General features: G+C 43.4%; 1 protein-coding gene across 1 annotated transcript; it reads left to right on the top strand.

The window, feature by feature from the left end:
* slc30a1a (solute carrier family 30 member 1a) lies at positions 1 to 3,851 on the top strand. Its single transcript, XM_077017657.1, has 2 exons — positions 1 to 953; positions 2,760 to 3,851. The coding sequence occupies exons 1-2, from the start codon at positions 347 to 349 to the stop codon at positions 3,701 to 3,703; spliced, it is 1,551 nt and encodes a 516-aa protein (XP_076873772.1). The 5' UTR covers positions 1 to 346; the 3' UTR covers positions 3,704 to 3,851.
* The last annotated feature ends 18,367 nt before the right edge of the window (positions 3,852 to 22,218 follow it).

The following is a 22,218-nucleotide window of genomic DNA, read 5'->3' as shown; positions in this document are numbered from 1 at the left end:
CCGTGTGGAAACTTTGCCGGTCCGGGTGCAAAGTTTCAACCCGTCTGCAAACGTCGCTCCGTCGCGTCCGCCTCAGTTCTGGAGTCACGACTCGGTTGAGAGAGACGCGAACCGCGGCGGACGAGTCACGAGGGGACGACCGTGTGAACCGCAGTCGTGGACGGGAGGAAAATATAAGAAGTGCCGCGTACGCAGTGTCTCACTTTGATTTTTTAAGACCGTTAGCTTGCTAGCTAACATTGTTCGTCAGGCGTCGCGCGACCGGTTAATTAGCTCGTTAGCTAACTGGCTCACTAGCTCACTAACTAGTCCACTAGCTCACTAGCTAGCCAGCAAGGGGGGAAAAATGGCCTGCGAGAACAACCGCGTCCGCCTGCTGTGCATGCTGTCGCTGACGGCCGGGTTCTTCGTGGTGGAGGTGGTGGTGAGCCGCATGACGGCGTCGCTGGCGATGCTGTCCGACTCCTTCCACATGCTGTCGGACGTGATCGCGCTGGTGGTGGCGCTGGTGGCCGTGCGCTTCGCCGAGAGGACGCGGGCCACCACCAAGAACACGTTCGGCTGGATCCGCGCCGAGGTGATGGGCGCGCTGGTCAACGCCGTGTTCCTCACGGCGCTGTGCTTCACCATCGTGCTGGAGGCCGTGGAGAGGTTCACGGAGCCCCACGAGATCGAGAGGCCGCGGGTGGTGATCGGGGTGGGGGCGGCGGGGCTGGTGGTCAACCTGCTGGGGCTGTGCCTCTTCCACGGGCACTCCGGCGGCGGGGGACACGGGCACTCGCACGGGGGGCGGCCGCACGGGAAGAAGGGCAAGAGGGGGAAGGTGCGCAAGGCCGAGAGACCTTCTGACCACTCGGGGGGCGAGGAGACCAACAACCTGGTGGTCAGTCACGCCACCAGTCCCAACACGAGCGGCCCGAACGGGCTGAGTCCGGACCGGCGAGCACGGACGGGTAAGCACCGAGCCCTCATTACTCAGGACGGTTCGGGTTATTAACCTGGAGTGTTTCATAATGTCCAACGACTTAAATAGTGTGAGGTATGAAATCAGTATGAACAGGGGTGCATGTAGGAATATTCAGTTCTGATCAGTTCTACATTTGGGATGACAGCCGAGGTAAGTTTGCAAAAGCACACCTAACCTACAAATGGGTATATTGCACAATTAGTGCAGTTCTTTTCCTGGATATGTTGTACAACAGCTGTTTTTTTGTAGTTCTGCTATTGTGATTCTGAATGTGGGGTGAAGAATGCATGTCCCCTCAAAATGTACGTGGACTCATTTGGAGTATTGGTGGCAGGGGCCACACATGAATGGATTCAGTCACGTTGTGTGCGCTCCTATAGAAAAGTTGGTTATGGCATCGGAAACTGGCCTGTGTCAAACAAGCGTGTGAATTAAACATTTGGGACAGTGAATCTGAGTGATATTTCCGCTCCTCCACACGGACGGGTCTGGAGACACGGCACCACAGTAACGCAGCAGGACAGGAACCTTCACTCAGCATCCTAGATGTCGCAGATGCAACTTTAGTGTCAGTATTGTGTTAAAAAAACACTATAATGGAACGAAAATTCCTTCTTTTAGTTATTTCATATGTACCTTAAGAAGCACCATGTTTGTTAGGGTGTTATGATTTAAAATGGTGGTTCCTCTTTAAGTGCTGCTTTTCTGGACGAAGACTTGCAGTGCTGTATGAATGAAAACGGTCCTCTGCTTTTAAAATCACTCGAGTTTCTTTTCAGTCAGGAAAACTTGGGTTTCAGCACTATTGTCTACATTGTGCAATTTTAATGCTTGGAGGCCATTTTCTATTGTGTGGGACTATGAAGTCTAACAGGAATGTTAAACATTAGGAAAAACATCCAGTAAGAAACTTTTACCATAACACTGATTAGCTAATCCAAATACAGAACTGAAAAACTTGAAGAGCTTTCCTGCACAGCAGGTCTGTAGTGATGTGTTCAACAGTGTTGACTTCCTAAAAGCCAAAAATAGGCTACAAGTCAACAAAATGTCTGCCAAGAAAAATATTTTCTATTGTGTCCTGACAAATGTTTTCAGAATGTCATTTCAAAAAAAGTAAAGAACCAATTTGCAATCTGAGAACCCAAAGAGTTTATACAATGGAATAAATATTTTAAGAATACAATCCAATAAAAAGAATGCAGTTTTATGTAGGTGTAATCACAGTAATCTTTGTCGAAAAGTAAGTTGAGTAAGCTTTTGTCGATTCCATATAGCCTTCTCTTTAACCAGGTGGCTTGGAAGGATCAGGTGACATTGTTGTAGTCAGGGCAATATTGCAAACTCAGTGTGTAGCAACACGGTTGCATTCTGATAGCTGTGCATGTCGTGCGAGCAGAATCGATAGACACTGAACCCGGGGGGGGGGGGGGGGGGGGGGGGGGGGTGTTCTCTTTCATGTTCTTTAGCACACCAAGAAAGTCTTGTAATAGTTAATTTTCTTACTCATAAAACATGTTCATAGCATCTGTGCACTGCAGCCTCAGATAGTTTCTGTTAAAATCAAATTTTAAAGCTTAAATCCACTATTTATTTAAAGCTACCATACCTTTTCTACCTGAGCTGTACAAACATCAGTTAGTCATTATTAAACAAAGCAAAGCTATTTGATTCACAATATTCTATTCCATGCTAAAAAAAAAGAATTATTTAGAATGTTTGTTATTAAATGTGTTGTCATAAGCGATCGCTGGTTAATTGTTCTTCATTGTGCCGTTGCTATGTGCGGCAGACACGCCCCCTGGCGACGGTGTGGAGGTGCAGGTGAACGGCAGCGCGCCCTACGACGATCATGACCACGAGCAGGAGTGCGGCGACGAGACGGCCTCGCAGCTCAACATGCGAGGGGTCTTCCTGCACGTGCTGGGCGACGCCCTGGGCTCCGTCATCGTGGTCATCAACGCCCTCATCTTCACCTTCGTGTGGCAGCCCTGCGAGGACGGGAGTCCCTGCATCAACCCCTGCACCGAGGGCCACTGCACCGACCACCAGCACATCAACCACACGCTGGTGGGCGTGGGGGACCCGGCCCGGGTGTCCACCGCCGGCCCCTGCTGGGTGCTCTACCTGGACCCCACGCTGTGCGTGATCATGGTGTGCATCCTCCTGTACACCACCTACCCCCTCCTGAAGGAGTCCGCCCTCATCCTGCTGCAGACGGTGCCCAAGCAGATCGACGTGCACGGCCTGAGCGCCCGGCTGCGGGAGGTGGACGGCGTCCTGGCCGTCCACGAGCTGCACATCTGGCAGCTGGCGGGCAGCCGCATCATCGCCACCGCGCACATCAAGTGCCACGACCCCGCCTCCTACATGGGCGTGGCCAAGCGCATCAAGGGCTTCTTCCACGACGAGGGCATCCACGCCACCACCATCCAGCCCGAGTTCGTCACCGTCAACTCGGAGTCGCGCGCCTCCCTCTGCGAGCTCTCCTGCCGGACGCAGTGCGCCCCCAAGCTGTGCTGCGGGACGGCCGACGGCGGGAAGGCCGCGGAGGCCGGAGGGGAGGTCAGGGCGGCGAGCGAGGGGAAGGCGGACGCCGCGGACGCGGCCGCCACGCTGCAGGTCATCAACGAGACGCTGGAGAGCACGGCGAGGGAGCAGGACGCGAGGTTTCAGGTGGTGCCAGGGGCCAAGGAGGACGTGACCATTCCCAGGGAGGTGGAGTCGTCTTTATAGGAGACAGCGCGTGCAATCGAGGGGCCGGAAATAACCTGCGATCCACACGAAGGGACCTGCATGGCTGCCTCTTGCGTAGAGAGAGCAATCTACTGTTCTATGAGGTGTTCATACACATTTATACACACACACACACACACACACACCTTCAGCCACCTATGGATATTGAGCCTTTACTGCCAGGTATTGTGGCAGCATGCTGAAACTTCATTCGGGGGTGACCTGTGATACAGGCCACAGAGCAAGACCTGCTGCATGTGCGTGTGTGTCACAAGCTGTTGTGAAGCATCGTCTAAGTCAGTGTGTGTGTGTGCTAAAGCTTCTCTATGCTGGATGTTAGGGAGCCCTGTGTTTCTGTGGATCTAGAGCAACAAACAAAAACAGCTGCTGGCCAAGTTTAGGGACTTGAATATTATCAGCATTATTATAAGATGATCTTATAAGATTGATCTTATTAGCATTATTATTATTTTTATTATAAGAGTCCTTTCCTTTTCTTAAATTTGGTAAAATAGTGTTTCTCTGCTGTGTGTGATTATTTTTGTGGCAGAAATAATATATGTCTAAGTTATTACTAATTAATAATTTTTCTTTCCAGAATTGTTTGATATTTAGATTTGCTAATAAGTAAAAGGAAATTAAAAACATTTTCTGCCTCTTTTTAAAACAAAACTACTATGCTGTAATGTAGAATATTTTTTTAGTAGTCATGTTTTTAATGAACTGTAATATTGAGACTTATTTTATTTTCCCAGCAGTCTCTTGTCAGACGGTCCCTTGTATTGGGCCCTGACAGCAGTGTGGACGCAGGGTCACCGAGCTCAGAACTGAAGACACTCTTAAAGAGCCGAAACAGCTCTCACGTTTCACAATTGTTCATTTACAGAAAAGCTGACACGATGCAAGTTGTGGTGTTATGTCACATGAGCAGGATTGCAAAAGCAAAACCAAAACGTCCATGTGAGGAGACAGCGGGGCGGTTGCATTTCTGATCCCGTCTCCACAGGACATCCAAAGCTCTAGCTCCAGTGTCCTGAAAGCTAGTCTTGACCTCGACGTAGCTCAGTAACCGCGGAATGCCGAACTGGAAAGCGTATGACACTATTGAACCAAAAGATGAGGGCGGTGTCTGCAAGGGGCGATGGGAGATCAGACAGGCTTGTAGCTAAAGGACGGCTCGCGTCGTGTGTAGGCGCACGCAGAGGGACTTTATTCTCCACGACTGAACCACCTTCACGTCACGTTGGCCTTTCCCCTTGTTTATAAAAAAAAAGAAGAAGAATCCGACACGTTTGTGTCTGTTTTTGAATAATTAATCGCAGCAGCGAGTCCCATGAGAGCGCAGGGGCGAACACAGGCCGAAGCCTCTACGTGGTTTTTCACGTTCTTTCCTGAGATCCCAGCATGCGGAGCTTAAGCTGGCCTTAAGCACTACATTAAAGTCCCCTAACCGTTCTCCCCTCCCACACTCCTCATCAGCCCGACTCTGTGACCCTCATCGAAATGCACACGAGGCTTATGAATGTTTTGTACGTTTGCAAAGTTTGTTGTTTGCATGGGAGTTTTTCGTCGTTGTTGTTTTTCTTTTTGCCTTGTAAATTCTCACTGCTGTGAATAGACTCGCTGTTGCAGTAAGTTGGTAGCCACTCGTTACGGAATGTATTTTTAATTTGGTTCCAAATGCTCAGCGTGTCCTCACTGTCTGATCATTCCCTGCACTGGTGAGTTATTTAAATGATAATTTATGGATGCAGTTTAGATCTCTAAGGTAAAAGTATACATTGTGGAGAACACCACATGTGTACTTGTCCCTAGTCTTTGTCATACCTTTTTTTATTTTTTAAACCATAGAGCAGATGTGTGAGCACAGTGTCTACATTCTATTGGTGCATATTGTAGTTCTTGAGTATTTTAGGATAGAACCCACCAGCTGAAATATTTTTCATATATTCATGTCGAATATGTTATTGTGAATTAAACATGGCCGTGTGGTATCACTGTCCTTTGCTGTTCTGTGGTTTTTTTTTTTTTTTTTTTTTTGTCTCATTCTGATCCATGGATTGGACGTTGCCGTGCTCTTTCCGTGTTCTCTTTCGAGGACGGAGCGATGGCTTCACTTACATCACAAACATTCTTTGTTCGCCGCAGTTCCCAGTTTTGCACGCTGTCCAGCAGGATCTGTGCTCTTGGCGCGTGACGTCCATGTGACTTGGTGTTTATGTGGCCCACAATGTGTTCCACTGAAGGAAACTGTAACCAACTCGCTATGATCAGTTTTCCGTGAGCACACGTTGTCTTGCGTTCTCCAAGGACCGTCTCTTAATTCGTGTCCTCAGTACAGGTACTGTTGCTGTGCTCTGAAAGCAACATTCAGTCATCAGCAGTGTTCTCAGCTGCCTTTTTAGGGTGTTTTTACAAATGTTTCACTCTAAAATACGCTTCAGGGTTTTTTATATTCTTCCCCACACTGGAACTTACTATTACTATTATACTATTATAGCAAAGATAAGGCAAAATATTCATAAGCTTCCGATTGGAATACAAGATGATGGAGTTGGTTTTTGAAAGTGATAATGCAGTGAAATATTGTTCTCCAACCATCGTGACCAGCGCTGTATTACTGTGTCCTGCTCATTTCTGCTCGTTTGGCAGTTGTCTGTAGTGACGCAGACAGAACAAGCATGAACAGTAGCTGGTAGCTGAAGTTTGTATCGTTGGACGCTCTGTATGGTAGAACTTGTCAGTGACTGTACTAAAATGCTTCAGAAGTAACGTGATGTTATTGAACTGTGTGCTTACGGTTATACAATTCTGAACCAAATAATGGATTTGCAACCACCATTTTAACAAAACAAAAAAAAAGTTGTTTTGTTGTTACCACTTAGTAGTTTATTAAAAACTTCTCCATGGTTGAGAAGTCGTGTCTTCTCTCAGTCCTACATCCATATGTTCTGCTTGTCTGCCCACAGTGCTGTGTTCATAAGTCCTGCAGTCCTGGAGACACTGCTGCTGTACCCAGAAGACCATGTGAACCTCGAGTGTTACGTCACTCACTGCAGCGTTCCAAACGGTTTCTGGATGCAACATCAGGAGTTTTGTGAAAAGGGTTTCCATGGCTGAACTGCACACACGTCTGAGATCACCATGTACCATGCCAAGTGTCGGATGGAGTGGTGTAGAGTGTGCCAGCGGTGCACTGTGGGTCAGGGGAAAAGTGTTCTCTGGAGTGATAACTCACGTGGGCAAATCTGGGTTGAGCCATCAGAATGCTGTCTACCAAAGCACAGTGTCAACAGTTAAAGTTTGGTGGAGAAAGGATAATGGTGGTGAATGTCCACATTAACGCTTTTGGCTTTGGAACTGCATGTCTTAAGCTCATAGATACCATGGTTGGGTGTCCACTAGTGAATATAGTGAATGACTTCTTCACTCACCAATGAGCTTCAGAGGATTTGTTTTACTTTTACCCCCCCCCCCCCCCCCCAAATGAGCTATATGTCTGTAGCTCTTAATGATTTTCATATGCAAAGTAACAAAACCAGAGAGTGACAGTGCTAAAGTACAGTTCCCTCATTATAGCCATCATGCCATTATGCATGAAAGGTTATAGTTCATGTCACAGGGAAAAAAAATGCACATAAGCATCAAAGAAATATGCTATCACGGAACTGCCACACCCGTTGGACAGTCGAGAGGCCGTACTTCATAACTCAGACGCACCTAATTCCAAGCACATGTAAAGTTTTACACTTTACAGTTCCCCCATATGAGAGACCCACATACTTTACTGACCCTTTATATTGATCCAAATGTCCTGAAGGTCTGTAGAAAAAGGGCGGTCATGGGTAAAACCTGATTATTGGATATTACTTCACTGTACCAGATGGGAACTGGACAAAGGAGCCAGTAAATCCTGGGGAACTCCTAACTCTACTGCTTACGCACAAACGAATGTAAAGTTTTATATGCTGCCCATATAAGAAACCAACCTATCCAGTTTTAGGATTCAGTGAGTAACAAGACTTTTAGTGTAACAGCCTGTAAACTCTAGAAGGAACTCCCTCAAAATCACCATGATTTCACCTCTATTGTGGCCTTCAGCAGCTCAACACTGAACTCATTATTGGGTTTAATTCCTCTTATGTAGATTACTGTTGCTGTTTTCTTATTTGCACTCATCCTGTCTGATATGTGTTGCTTATTTTGTCTCGTCTCTTCTTGTGTGTCTCCTTTGTGTATTTCGTTAAAGGACCTTGTGTTTGAGAAAGGAGCTATATAAATAAACAATAACAGAGCAGTTTCTTGTACAAGAAACGTAAAGCTTAATGTAAAGCCAGAGGAGCAAGATAACATGGCTGTGAGGTCTGAACAGCGGATCAATTCAAAACGTGCCTGAAATTTGTTTTTCATTTGTGTATTTGAAGAATGACATGAAACACATTCCTGTTCACCATGGCTACACCACATTTGCACATCACACCTCCACAACTAATCTGCATCGCTGTGTTTGGGGGAGAAAAACAACTAGTTTTTCAAGAGATCACTTTGACGCAGAACCTGACCATGCTTATTCTGCTCAAGAGTACAAAGTGGGCGATTTCACTACTATATTGTGATGGAAGCAAACCAAACAACAAACAACTGAATTTCTACTTAACCATAATGCTTAAATAGCCCGAGTATTGTCAACACTGATATGGGTGACCTGCATAATATACCAGAGAATATTAGCACAATGTAATCCATATTTGAAAACGCTGAACCAAAACTGAAGTGATGTAACACAGGGCAGATTGCAGACCAGCCCTTCAATAGTGTTTGGCAATGAGGTGACAATATGAGGGGGGGGCAGAACGCTGAGGGTGGGGTTGAGAGGGGCAGGAAGTGGAGAGGACACGGGGAGGAGGAGGGGGGGGGGGGGGGCAACATTCGTCATGGAGATAAAGGGGCTGGGTCTGAGGGTATAAATAGGAAGGAGGAAGAGAGGAATGTCACCCTCCCCCCCCCCCAGGCTTGCAGTTTTCCACAACTCTATTTCATCTGCCAAAAAAACTAAGTGGTTGTAGAGTCTAATCTTGAGGGTTCGCACTGCGATGCCATTTATGGTGTAAGACTTTCGTAAATAAGACTTCAGAGTTAATCAAAGGTGCCTATGTGGCCAAGTAAATCATTATGACTGTGGCTTCACACTCAACCTGCACCAGTATAGGTATGTTGAACCTCAGAAAAAATTCACCTATTGATCACTGTTTGATTAAAACACGTTTAAAAACAGGATGGACAATCATAACAATATTTGTTAAAATAATTATTTTTCGTGAAAGTATTTTTCAGGTACAATATAATATTTTTATAATATATAATGTATAATACTTGTCTGTAGCTGCTTTCATAACTCTTGTACTGTAAAGTCACTGTATAACTGGATAACTTCATCCAATAACTTCATATGTTGTTTCACTAGTTGTTGTTCTTTCATTGTTCAAGACCAAATATTTATTGGTCTCTTTCCTCAAGGAATCTGGGTTTGACAAACATGTAACTAGATACTGTTAATGCAGATTTACACTGTAAATGCCCTAAACAGAATTTATGAAAGTTTATGAACACCTTCCTCCCATTTGGACTGGGTGGATGTTCAACTCTTATTCCTTGTGCATGATCCCTAGCATTTAGTTGTGTCTCTCTGGCAGCATCTTATATTCTGTTACTTGGTACTGGGTTGGCTGAGAAGTTCATTTGCTGTCAGTATCTTGGGTCTTCTGTGGTGTAATGCACCCCTTCTTTAATCAACCTAGTGCTTAAAGCTTGATCTTGCCCTGCTATGATTAATGACTCTGTGACTTCAGTCCTATTTTTCCAGCATCTTATGTTGGGAGATGTCAGCCACCTCGGGGCTTATCCTGTCGTGGTACCTTCTCTGCTACCATGGTGACCATTTTTCTGGCACTTACTCAGCAGCCCATCCTCTGGGTTGATGTTTGGAGGATGGATGGATGGATGGAGATGGCTTCTTCCCCGCTCGTTCCAGCTGGCATTAAGTCTTTGGGTGTTGGATCTTGGGTGGAGTGTCCCACGAATTGTACGGGGTTAGCTCGATGTCAGCAGTTTCCACTTCTTCTCTTGGCCATGCTTATTGTACTTGCTGATCTTATTATTCCCATTTGTGACTTTGTGACTTTGAACATGGCATGGTTGTTAGTGCTAGATGGACTGGTCTTGGTATTTCAGAAACTGCTGATCTACTGGGATGTTCCAGCACAACCATTTCTAAGGTTGGCAGAGAATGGTCTGAAGTAGAGAAAATATCAAGTGAGCATCAATTCTCTGAGCGATAATGCCTTGCTGATGCCAGAGGACAATGGCCAGGTTTGAGCTGCTAAAAAAGTAACTGTAACTCAACCACCTGTTACATTTGAGGTATGCAGAAGAGCATCTCTGGAGGCACAACATGTTGAACCTTGAGGTGGTTGGGCTACAGCAGCAGAAGACCAGACCAGGTGCCACTCACAGCTAAGAACAGGAAACTGAGGCTACATTTCACACAGACTCGCCAAAACTGGACAATAGAAGGTTGTAAAAGCATTACCTGGTCTGATGAGTCTCGATTTCTGCTGTAAACAACATGAAAGTGTGGATCTATCCTGATGTTTATAACTTGGTTTGGTGTAATGGTGTGGAGGAGGCCACACTCTGGGCCTCTTAAAACCAACTGATCATTATTTCTGACTACATAGCATCCTATGCATAGTATTCATGGAGTTCTTCGCTTAGGTAGCTTTTAGGAACATCTGTGGAGTGGGTGTGTATAATAAAGTCATCTCAGATATGCCATCTGATTCTCTGTCATTGGCTAACTGCTCTGATTGGAGGATGCAGAACATCTAAACAACAGAATAACCAATTTTGTGCACTCAGATATTGTCTAGTATCACAATCTATATTAATCTCTCCCGGATCAAGATGTGCTACTGGATTGGCTGTCACACCATAAAAGAGTTTATTTAGTATTTACCAATGCAATTATTTATTCATTCATTCATAAGGGCTACGGACTCCAGCTGTGGGATTGTAGATTACTGTCCACTTTCACTGTGGATTCGAGCACTTGTGGTGGGAGATGTCCAGGAGAAAGCCCTGCACTTTACACCTACACACATCTGCTGGTCTAAACGCTCATGAGGGCTCGGACGTAAAACTGATTCAGCTGCCTTAGAGCAAGATGGACTTAAACGAATGTGTCAGGAGTTTACCATGTGCGGAGTGTCAGAGGGAGCACTGGTAATGTCGTTAATGATACATCCTATTCAACTCAACCTTGCATCTTTGAAACCGCAAGAAATATCTGCATTGAACCTGGCACAACGAAATCTGATATTTATGTTCATTAAATGACGTTTTTATATTACAATTTGTATTTGCGATCTCATTCTTTTGGTCCCTAGCCTGTTCTCATGGCCATAGCTGAGAGTTGGAACTTAGATTGACCACTAAATTGACAGCTTTGTCTTTTGGCCCTGCTCTTTCTTCACCGCAGTGGTCTGGTATGGTCATGGTCAGTCATTAAGTAATCACTAATAGGTTCCATTAAGAGGTCTCTCCCGACCAAAACATGAACTCCCTCATCATCTCATGGATAATGGACTACTTGACTAGTTTTTGTATGTCTTTTGTATGTGCCAGACTTTAGGTACAACTCCTACTTTAGGAAGTCTAACAGTCCACATTGATGGAATAGATGTAGAGATTGTTGGTACTTACAAATACCTTAGTGTGTGAACTTAGAAACAACCAAGACTGGAGTTCTAACACCTGTGCAGCGTTCAAGAAAGGGCAGAGTCACCCGAACTTCATGAGGAGACTGGGTGTGTCCTTCAACGCCAGTGGACACACCAATGCCGACTCCTATCTGAGGCCCAACATCCACATTGGAGGAACTGCTCGGCAAAGATATAGAACTATAAATACGAACTTCTACTAGCTGGGCCGTCAAACGGAGGATGGGTTCCCTTTTGAGTGTTGGTCCTCCCAAGGTTTCTTCCTAACCTGCCTAGGGAGTTTTATCTTACCACTGTTGCCCTCGGCTTGCTCATTAGGGATCTGGACCCATGCGATTGTAAAGCTGCTTTGTGACATGTGTTGTAAAAAGCACTATATAGATACATTTGACTTGAGTTGACCTCAGCGTGGGCCTTAAACTCCTATGGACATTCAAACTGTTGTTGTAAGTGACACAATCCTCTTGTGTGCTGGAGCAACAGTGTCAAAGCAAACAAAGCACAAGCCATGAACAAACTGAGCAAACTGGCAAGGAAGTCTGGCTCTGTTGTAGGGGTCAAGCTGGACACTCTGGAGGTCATAGCAGAACAACAGACTTTCAGTGAACTTCTCAACACTGTAGATAACACGACGTATCCTCTGCATATAATGGAGGACAAACAGAGAAGCACATCCATTGGCCAGCTGATACATTTTGCACTGTGCCAAAGAATAACAAGTGAGATCATTCTTCCCCACTGCAATTAGACTATTCAACAAGTCTGCTTTCTGCAGAGACTCTACTGATCTGAATTGCGCTGTAAATCTCTTTCACGTTCAACTTTGCACTGTGTCTCGTGTACCATGACCGTTGCTGCTCTTAGTGAGTCCACTCTCCCATACCTTTGTCAGTGGAATATCTGCTGACATCAGTAATGTAAACGTTGGTCTATATCACATCATATATGCATATGGATTCATCTCACTCATCTTTTGCACTTTGTACTAGTGTAGTGATCATTGCTACTCTTCGTAATAATCTTGAGTCCACCCCTATGTATATAGATATATCTGCCTCCTCTCACTTTCTTATCTTATCTTACTTATCTTATCTTATCTTGCCATAGCCTTTCTGAAGGCATTTGATAACCAGAAGAGTTAAATTTTTTAGTGTATCTGATGTAATCTTTACTGCTCTATGTCTATTGAATGGTCTTCGTGGTTGGGGACTGCACTTTGTGTTGCCTGGTGTAGTATGTTGTACTTTGGGACCCATGTCAGTCCAGTCAGCAAAGCTTTTCTCATGGATTCTAACCTGCTTGTGGACACATTCACGGGTGGACACCTTCTTTCGTTTGTTTGCAATGGGGGATTTTGACAGATCATGTGATCATTGTGCTTCCTGGTCCTTTCTTTCACCTTTTGCATTTCATTTTGTGTTTAAATGTCAGTCTAGCTGTCACCCGCTGCAATGGTGGTTGAACTGGCACATTTTCACTGTGGGCTGGAATGAGTCTCGGACTGGTTGTGCACCCTACAAGTTAAAAAAAAAGTGACAGTGGGCTCATGTCTTTGTGACTATTTTATTTGTTAGAAGAGAATTTGTGAGTTTTTTTTAAACACCCTTGTCTAACATTTTGTTCAGTGTGGCTGGCTGTCCACACTGTTACACTCTGTAGTCCTGTGACTAGCGCTGCTGTATTCTTCTTGTGTTGCACCATGAAGTAACAACATTTCATTTCAATATTCTTTAAGTATACGGAGGAATGACAATAAGTTCAATCTTGACTTGAATAGGCTGGGAAACTGAGGCTGAAGTAGGTGAAGGAACGATAAAATATCAAACATCAATCTCAGCGGTGAAAAAATAACTGCTTACGTCTGCTTACGGCTATGAATAGCTGGACGCAGCTGCTGATCCCAGTGCATTCTAGATTAACTCCAGTGGGCAGGACAGAGTGATTGGCTGACCTGAGGTAAATGACCATTGTTCAAAATGATCTGTATTATATTCCTAAATGTATGTTCACCCTGAAAGGCTTTAGTCTCTACCTAAAAGAAGTTTTACAACTTAGAGCTTATGGAAATTGCTGTTTCTCATTGTTTATATACAACAATATAAACATAAATCTTGCTCGTAGGTTTAACAGTAAGGAAGTTATTACTCATCTGTGGCTTGTAATTGGGAGTTGAGCACATTCCAATGGAGCGACCGCTTAAGCCTTCAAAACCATTAATAAATAATTTTTTAAAACCCGGAGACTCACAGTAAACAAGCAGAAAAGCATCAGCAGGTTGAATGCAGCTGATTTGGGTGTTGAGATGATGTTTGGTTGCCAACAGGCTGTCTGAGGACCTACTGTGAAAAGATATGCTGATTTTTTTGGGGGGGGGGGGGCATTTAGTGAGAAATCACAAAGACAATCATGGAGGGGGTGAATAATAGCGTAATCACAGCAATGTGGCACATAAACACCGGAGAAGCCTCCCTTATTACAAAAACACTGTTGAAAATCATGTCTTCAAGGGTCATGATTAAAGGGGCATATTTGAATGATGTGCTGGTTTAAAAAATGTTGCTACAGGAAATGCATAATATCACAGATCATCTGGATCACTGTTGTCAGGTCTGTCACCATAGTGACATAGTGTAGTTTCTCGCAGACCTCTACGTTTGGTCATGGGGCAAGTGGCCATGTCATGGCCAGGTTTACACACGCACATACATTTAGTTGCCAATTCTGCATTCTCTGGCCCATTTCCCATATTTTTCATTTCATGACGTCCCCTCCCAATATCAACCAGAACCCCCCAGTGGTCTTGGCCACCTGCCAACATTATGGACTGTTTGTTCGGTGCTTCTGTGCCTCTATTGACTTCATGCTGTCCAGTCATGTTCGGAGAAACTGGACAAACATTAGTGCTGTGTTTGTTCAGGTGAAGTATCAATCACATTCTTGTAAGTTTCCAAGAATTTCTTGTCTGTTTGTTCATCGAAATTAGGCAAAGCCTTTCCTTTGGTGTTTATTAAGGTATGGTGTTTACTAAGATAAGGTGTTTACTACAGCATGGTGTTTACTAAGGCATGGTGTTTACTAAGATATGGTGTTTACTACGGCATGGTGTTTACTAAGTCCAGGGCCGGCGCCAGAACATATACAGTGAGGGGGCGTCAGAAAATTTCGGGGGGGCGAACGTAAGTTGTTGAGCGGGGGGGGGGGGGGGCGTGTAACGATTGTCGAGGGGCCGAGGGGGCACCATGTAGCGATTGTTGTAAAAGAAATGGTTCTTATTTTTTACATTGAGGGGGCTGGACACCTCGCCTGAGGGGGCGACGCCCCCATTCGCCCCCTCGTGGCGCCGGCCCTGACTAAGTCTGTATCTAGTCTTATGGTTCTTGTGATATATGCAGCACATTAAACTCCCTGTTGGTGATTTCATTCGAATTTTCATTTGACTGAAAAACCCTTTTCTGGCAGCCAGATGGCCAGAAGGTCCCATTATGTCCTTGATCAATTGTTTCTTGACAGATTTGAGTGTTAATTGCTTCAGTTGTTTAATTGCATATAATTGCATACTCTGCACTTCTGTTGCTGTAGGGGCTAAATAATGTGATTATGTTTGGTCTATTGTAATGAGGACCAGGTAAGATTTAATAATAAAAAGAGATTAACATACTTGTGAAGAAATGCACAAGTCTGAGCTTGCTCTGCTTGATTCATAGCACTAAAGCGTTAAGACTTATGACGCAGTATGTTTTAATGCATTTGCTTTTGTTTCATAATCAGTGTCATCACCCTTTATGGCACTGATTATGAAACAAAAGCAAATGCATTAACAACTATTGAGAAATTACCTGAGATTTTCCCATCCTTGGCCATTCTTGTGAGGTCATCCTGGAAAATATAATTGTCAATTATGCATGACTTAAAAGCAAGAAGTCAAATTAATTAAGAGCATCTAAATGGATGGCTAGTTTTTGATTTTTAAAGTATTGTGATAGCAGAAAAGGCCATTTCTTTTAGGGATTGGGTGTGCATATATTTAAGAAGTTACAGGAAAGCAGAGTGAATTTCAGAGCCAGCTTTCCCAGCTTGGTATGATTCATTCAGGAGCAGGTATGATTCATTCAGGGGCGGGTATGATTCATTCAGGAGTAGGTATGATTAATTTGGGGCGGGTATGATTCATTCAAGAGCAGGTATGATTCATTCAGGAGCAGGTATGATTCGTTCAGGGGCGGGTATGATTCATTCAGGAGTAGGTATGATTCATTCGGGGTGGGTATGATTCATTCAGGAGCAGGTATGATTCATTCAGGAGCAGGTATGATTCGTTCAGGAGCAGGTATGATTCACTCAGGAGCAGGTATGATTCATTCAGGAGCAGGTATGATTCATTCAGGTGCAGGTATGATTCATTCAGGAGCATTCATTCAGGATTCAGTATTCATCACTGGTGTAATGAACGACTGCTCCATTAGTCAACCTCAGCTCTTGATCTGAAGCTTGGTGCTTTTCTTAAAGACTGATAATGAGGAAATGTGAACAACTGAGAAAAATGAGAATAAAGGTTCTGTCTCTTCAGCCGTTGGTTTCGGAATCAAGAGGTAACAAAACATAAACAGTTGAATGAGATATAAGTGAGGTGGGGCGTGGTAACCAGGGGGTGGCTCGGTATCCAGGACAGCGGACTAATCAGGGAGCTCTGGGTGAGAAGAGGAGGGGGGTGGGGGGCAGCAGAGGGTGAAATCAGACGCGCACGGTTCGTTTCATGTAGCTGCCTCCTCCCCATCAACTCTCACCAGGGATGAGGCATACTGCTTCCTCTGAAGAGGCCCTCTCCCTGAAGGAGTTTAGCAGAAAGGGAGTAGTGACCTGTCTTCAACAGTGAGAGGGTTTCTGTCCTCACACACACACACACACACACACACACAATTGACTCCAGCGTTGAATGAACTCTTACACTGTTTTCTGTTTGAATTCATGGTGAGAATTCAAGGAGAGTGCATCACGTGCTTTTTAAGGAAACGGGCGCAAACGTGACTTCCTCCACTTCCAATACTCACGTGGCTATCACACGTTTTCCCGTCAGTACAAGCTCAAAGCAGTGCTGTTTAAATAACCGCATCCTGAGGTATTACATCAACTATTGTTCATAGGCTTTGTTTGTAGTGTGCGGATGAATCATATTTTGAAAACATTAAAACCATAAGTGCTATTAGTGGCTCTTATGTGTAACATATATAAATACAGTTTGCTTGTGTTTTTTTTTCAACTGTGTTCGATTGTTCAAATGTGGTCAGCAGAGCAGGAAGAATCCTGTCATAACAATGTGTTATTTGACTTGGGATCATTATAGCTCTGCCAACACAGAGCAAAAAAAAACACCCCAAAACTAAATAAAAAAATCTATCAATAAATAAATAATTCTTTAAAAACCTAGTTCTAGTATGCATAATTTTCATGATTTTCAAGGCTTCTAATAAAAAGCAGTCTGATATTTCTAGGACTACAAAAGCAATGTGTAATGTTTGTCCTAGATCTTGGGTAATTGGGCAATATTTTCATAAATGTTCTTGAAATCATTATGCTGTCATAGCCACAAACTTGGTATATGAGAGGATACATTTTTCAGATGGAGTAATGATCACTTTTCACTGAATAAATGTGATGAATTCTGGGTAAGCGTAAGGCCTCGTAGGGGTGTGACCCTAAATCGTATTTCCTTTTCCTCATGGCTCTGAGAAGTGAACCTACTGCCACAAATGATTCTGATGTAGAGGTAATTAAGCTATGATGAGGTAATAAAAAAATACATGTCATTGCCCTACTTCTGTAGCATAACACTGGCAGTAAATGTCAAAGCAAACCAATTTCAAGGTGGAATACAACCCCATTAGCTCCGGCCAACTTTTAAAGCAGTCCAGTCTTGAGTGACAGAAGGTGATACAGGTGTGAAAGTTGCTGAATGTCTTTTGATTCACATTCAAATCCCTAAATGCACCTGTATGCTCAAGGTGCAAAAAAGAATAAAGAAAAAAGGTGTGTAGCTGGCTTATGAAGGCTTTTGTGTACAAAGGTCCAGTGCTAAAAATACGTCTATAAAAGCAAAGCAATTAATCGTTTGAGTCCTGATTCAGGACTGTGTGGTAAGTAAGATGAAACCCTTTGGAGAGCAAGTTCTCACAATCCACACAGAGACATGGTCATGTGGCTCAGTGTCCAAGCCAGCAGACTTTAAACACGTAGTGAGTTCACAGAGTACAGTAAGCAATATTGAATCCATCACTGATAAACCTGACACCTGCAGTTCCAAAGACAGCACAGATTTCCTAACATTTATTTACCCACTACCTTACATAACACCGATAGCTTTGTAAGAGTTGGAGAAAGACCGGATTTGATCTGTTTGGTTTCTTTCCCTGTGTTCAAACATTTAAATTGTTCTCAGTACAGTTCTCTTGTGTTTGAATGTGTTCGACTTTAGTCCAGTTTGGTGATTTCCCTTCTGTAACACAGCTGATTTAGCTCAGCAGTTAACTAACCAGGTAGGTGTGCTGGGGCCACACCCCACACCCCACACCCAGAGCCCCACGCCCCACACCCAGAGCCCCACACCCAGAGCCCCACGCCCAGAGCAGTGTGGATTTAAACACAACGCATTTTACCTTCCACTGTATACACAATTTGTTGTTTACACTAGGGATGTTGAATCTTTTTTCTCTGAGGATCACATTATCCTCCCCAGAGAGCGCATATACAGTCACACTGATAAATATGTAAGTTTCTCCGGATAACAGTGTCTGCCGTAAAAGTTTAATGTCAAATATCTTCACAATAAATGAATGAATAGTAACAGTATGTGCTTTATGATAATCATAACTGTCCTGCTAATACAGACTAAACATTAGTGCTAAGGCTCAAATTCATACTAATAATAAATTCACACAGTTTACACAGCTGTGTTTACATCTCCAAAGCAATCGTTGCTGCTAAGAATCTGATCTGAGCTTTTGTGTATTGTTCTCTTGTTCTCACTCACTGTGGTAGTTGTAGTGTAGGCCTACTGAATCTCGTCTTGTCTGTATTTATGCTTTTGTATTGTTCAACCTCTTGTCTGTAGCTTCTTTGCACCATGGTTCCAGGAAACTCCGCTTCATTCCTTACTCAACACGCTGTTGTGATAAGAAAGAATGACAATAAAGCCTGACTTGACTAGCATAACAGTGCTGGACTGTGACTGTGTTCTTGTTTTAGAAAGCCTGTTGTTTTTGTTTCATCTTTAACAATCCACCATCAGCACACAAGTGCAGGAGGAGCAGAGGGGAGGTCTTCACTGCGGCTCTGGTCTTTGAGGATATGTTACAGTAGTTTAGTGTGACTAATAACAATTTTTAAGAAGTGCTCACTGGATTCACTGGTACTTGTTGGTTTGATAAGCCCATTTCTGGAAACTTGCTAACAACAGACCAACACAGTATGTAGAACAATTTTGAAGAGAAGAATGGGGAGGGGAGGGCTAATATGGTGTTTTGTTATTGATTAATTAATTAATCAATCGATTAATTATTTAATTTAAAACATTCTTAGTAGAAAAGCACATTTAATTGTAGCTGTGAAATAACAAACACTACAGTAGGCTAATGGAGGGCTTAGTGTGGGTGTTGCTATGTTACACAAACACTAACAGAAAGAACAGTTCTCTCTCTGACTGAATACAGGTATAAAAACAATGACCAGCATATTAATTTACATGTATAAAACATCAAAGATAAACAAAATGCTGAGACACAAAAGAAAACAACAAACTGATGTAATTTCAGAACACTGAAGTGTGTAATATATTAACAGGCTATTTTACAGTTAGACACACATTTCACTCTGCCAAAGATATGAACTGAGTTATATATTCAGAGCTACATAATGAGTGTGTCTGCGAGTGCACAGAAATGAGACATATTTCAGGACATCTGACTATATTCTAGACCAGTGTTTTCCCCACTTCTTGAGTTGCCATGGACTGTTAACAGTCAGCATTTTCCAAGTTACCTGATCCAACAGGGTTGCTATGTGACAAGCCACTGAAGAGTTAAAAGGAGTGTGTTAAAGAAGGAAAACTGCAAAAAAAACCCCCACCAAGGATCTTCAGGACACTTATGGAAAATACTGTTCTTGAATGTTCCATTACAAAACCCCCAAGTTAAAAGCTGCTAAGAGTTTGGAGATGTGTGAGATAACACACAGCAGTATTATGGGATGTCAAGCATTTTACAGTATCTGATGAAGTGAAGGTCAAAGCTGTCTTGATATTTTGAAGTCATCTCCATGTTTCAAAGATCATCATAGAGAATAAAGTGGTGATAAGACATGCTTCCCATATGCCGTTGACACAGACAGCTGATAACATGTATAGGTCAGATTAGAAAGTGTACAGAAACAAAAGGCTTTTATGAAAGAATATCAACCATTAAATTGAAAAGGCAAGATAAACTATGTATCTTTGATCAGTGTCAAATGCATATATTAGATATCAGATTTAGCGTAATCACTGGACCTATAATATTGTAATTCTGTAGTTGTTAGGGTTAGGGTTATACTTTTACCATAGAATCAAATCAAATCAAATCAAATCAAATATATTTGTATAGCGCTTTTCACAACACATGTTGTTACAAAGCAGCTTTACAGGATTTACAAGTTTTAATAATCATATGGGTCCAAATCCCTAATGAGCAAGCCAGAGGAAACAGTGGCGAGGAAAAACTCCCTATGATGGTGGAAGAAACCTCGGGAGGACCAAGACTCAAAAGGGAACCCATCCTCCATTGGGCGGCCCGTTAACACACAAATTACACAAAAACAAATTATACAGACGAATACACAAGTCATAAACAAATCACACAATCAGGCTAAGTATAAGGTAACTAGAATGAAAGTTCTGGGTGTTGATATTGTCAATGTAAATGTCTTATGATGAACGCCAGGTTTTCATTCCGTGTCGGAGTGATGATACTGGTATTGTAGGCTCCAACTGCAGTGTTACTCCCCAGGTGAACCTTGGAGAAGAAAGATATAGCCTATGCAATTGTTTGGGCAAGATGAATAAAGACATCAAAAACAGACTTGAATTCCCATATCAAGCTGTTGGAGCTACAGAAGTGCAGTAGACATTATCCTGTTGGTTCTTATGGCACATAGGGCTCATTTTCACTTCCTGTCACTAGCGCCCCCATTTGGCTGGAAAGGGACATACCAGTGTATCTTGCCACAGGCCACAAACTAGGTCACCAGGATTAGTTAGACCACACATGGGCAAACTACGGCCCGCGGGCCATATACGTCCCTTTAAGCTTTTTAATCCGCCGAATATGTCCAAATTATAGTAAAAACCTCATTCATTTCCCCTTTTCACCCGTTCACCTGCAATATCCTCGTTTCGCCAATAGATGCGCATTAGTCCAGACACGTTGACCTCTGTTGGAGTTAAAATGAGCGGACCAAATAAAAGAAAAGTGGACACGGAGTGAGTGTTTAAAAAGGAGTGGACAACAATATATTTTTTCACTGAGGTCCGATCAACGGCTGTATGTCTGATATGCCAAGAAACGGTTGCAGTTTTCAAAGAGTTCAACATCAGCCGTCAACTTTGCACCTTCAGTTGAAATGTATGAAAATGTACAAATGCTCCCGACCCGGTCCATCTGTCAAATTTTAGAACCCACTGTGGCCCGCAAGTCAAAAAATTTGCCCACCCCTGAGTTAGACTGATGACACGTGTAGTTTTGCCACCGTACACAGGCAATCTAACAGAGTAATTTGGGGTAAACGAGTCATGTTACAGTGCCCTGGTGCTCCACTAAAAGCACATTCTGAAACACATGGCAACACACACGTTCAGAGCACGGGGGCCTTCTGGACTGGATCCTGTTAACCCAGTGAGACATGAAAAATACACTCCATACAGTAGCCATGCCAACTGACGATTACTTCAGTGATCACATAACAAAAACAGGCAGCCTGTGTAAAGATCCCCAGAGAAAGTGCTGAGCTATGGTTTCAAAAGCTCATGATCCAGGGAATGTAATGTATTTGTTATGTCAGAAATACTAGAAATACTGACCAGAAATCTACACTTCAGAAAAGAACCAAAACTACCATAAGACCCAGTTGTCAGCAGCTGGATTGTTCCAATACAAGAGTCAAAACAGATCAAGGCTGGAGCAGAGATTGTCAGGTGATGTATAATAAATAAACAGAGACAAATGTCAGTGAGTAAGGTGGGGTTGAAAAATCCACGAAGAATGAAATTATACTGCCAAACATCAAGCTAAGAAAACAACTAAAGGCAATAAGTAACCTGTAAACTGAAGTTTCAAAGCTGGTTCTGGAGAACTGCATAGCATTGACTGCTTCAGAAGTTATATATAAAAGCGAGGGACTTCAGACATCTAAATATTTCATGTCACCCATTTAGTGTGTCATGTCAGATCTTAAGATTTTGAGTTTTTTCCCCTCATTGTCAATAAAGTTTAATTATTTACCATTTCAGGGAAGACTCGTCTTCTTGTGGCTATCTGCTTCACATCCTCAGACAGTGTGTGCTTAAGACTCAGATGAAGGCAGAATTTTGCCCAACTCTCTCCAAGAATGCTGCCAAACAGCTTCGGCCTCAGCACTTTTCAAAGCCAGTATCAGCTGCCTTTGCTATCAGTGTTTTCAGTCAGGTTCTCTCCATGTAAACGCACACAGTAGTTG

This window comes from Brachyhypopomus gauderio, chromosome 9, assembly GCF_052324685.1.
Source record: "Brachyhypopomus gauderio isolate BG-103 chromosome 9, BGAUD_0.2, whole genome shotgun sequence".
Lineage (NCBI taxonomy): Eukaryota > Metazoa > Chordata > Actinopteri > Gymnotiformes > Hypopomidae > Brachyhypopomus > Brachyhypopomus gauderio.
The sequence above is the reverse complement of the archived record's forward strand: the minus strand, read 5'-3'. Positions and strand labels throughout refer to the sequence as shown.

What these genes read in the sequence shown, in the direction of transcription:
- slc30a1a (XM_077017657.1), top strand. Translation starts at nt 347, where the DNA reads ATGGCCTGCGAGAACAACCGCGTCCGCCTGCTGTGCATGCTGTCGCTG. An exon ending in GGACCGGCGAGCACGGACGG is followed by an intron (nt 954 to 2,759) that starts GTAAGCACCGAG and finishes TATGTGCGGCAG; the next exon opens with ACACGCCCCCTGGCGACGGT.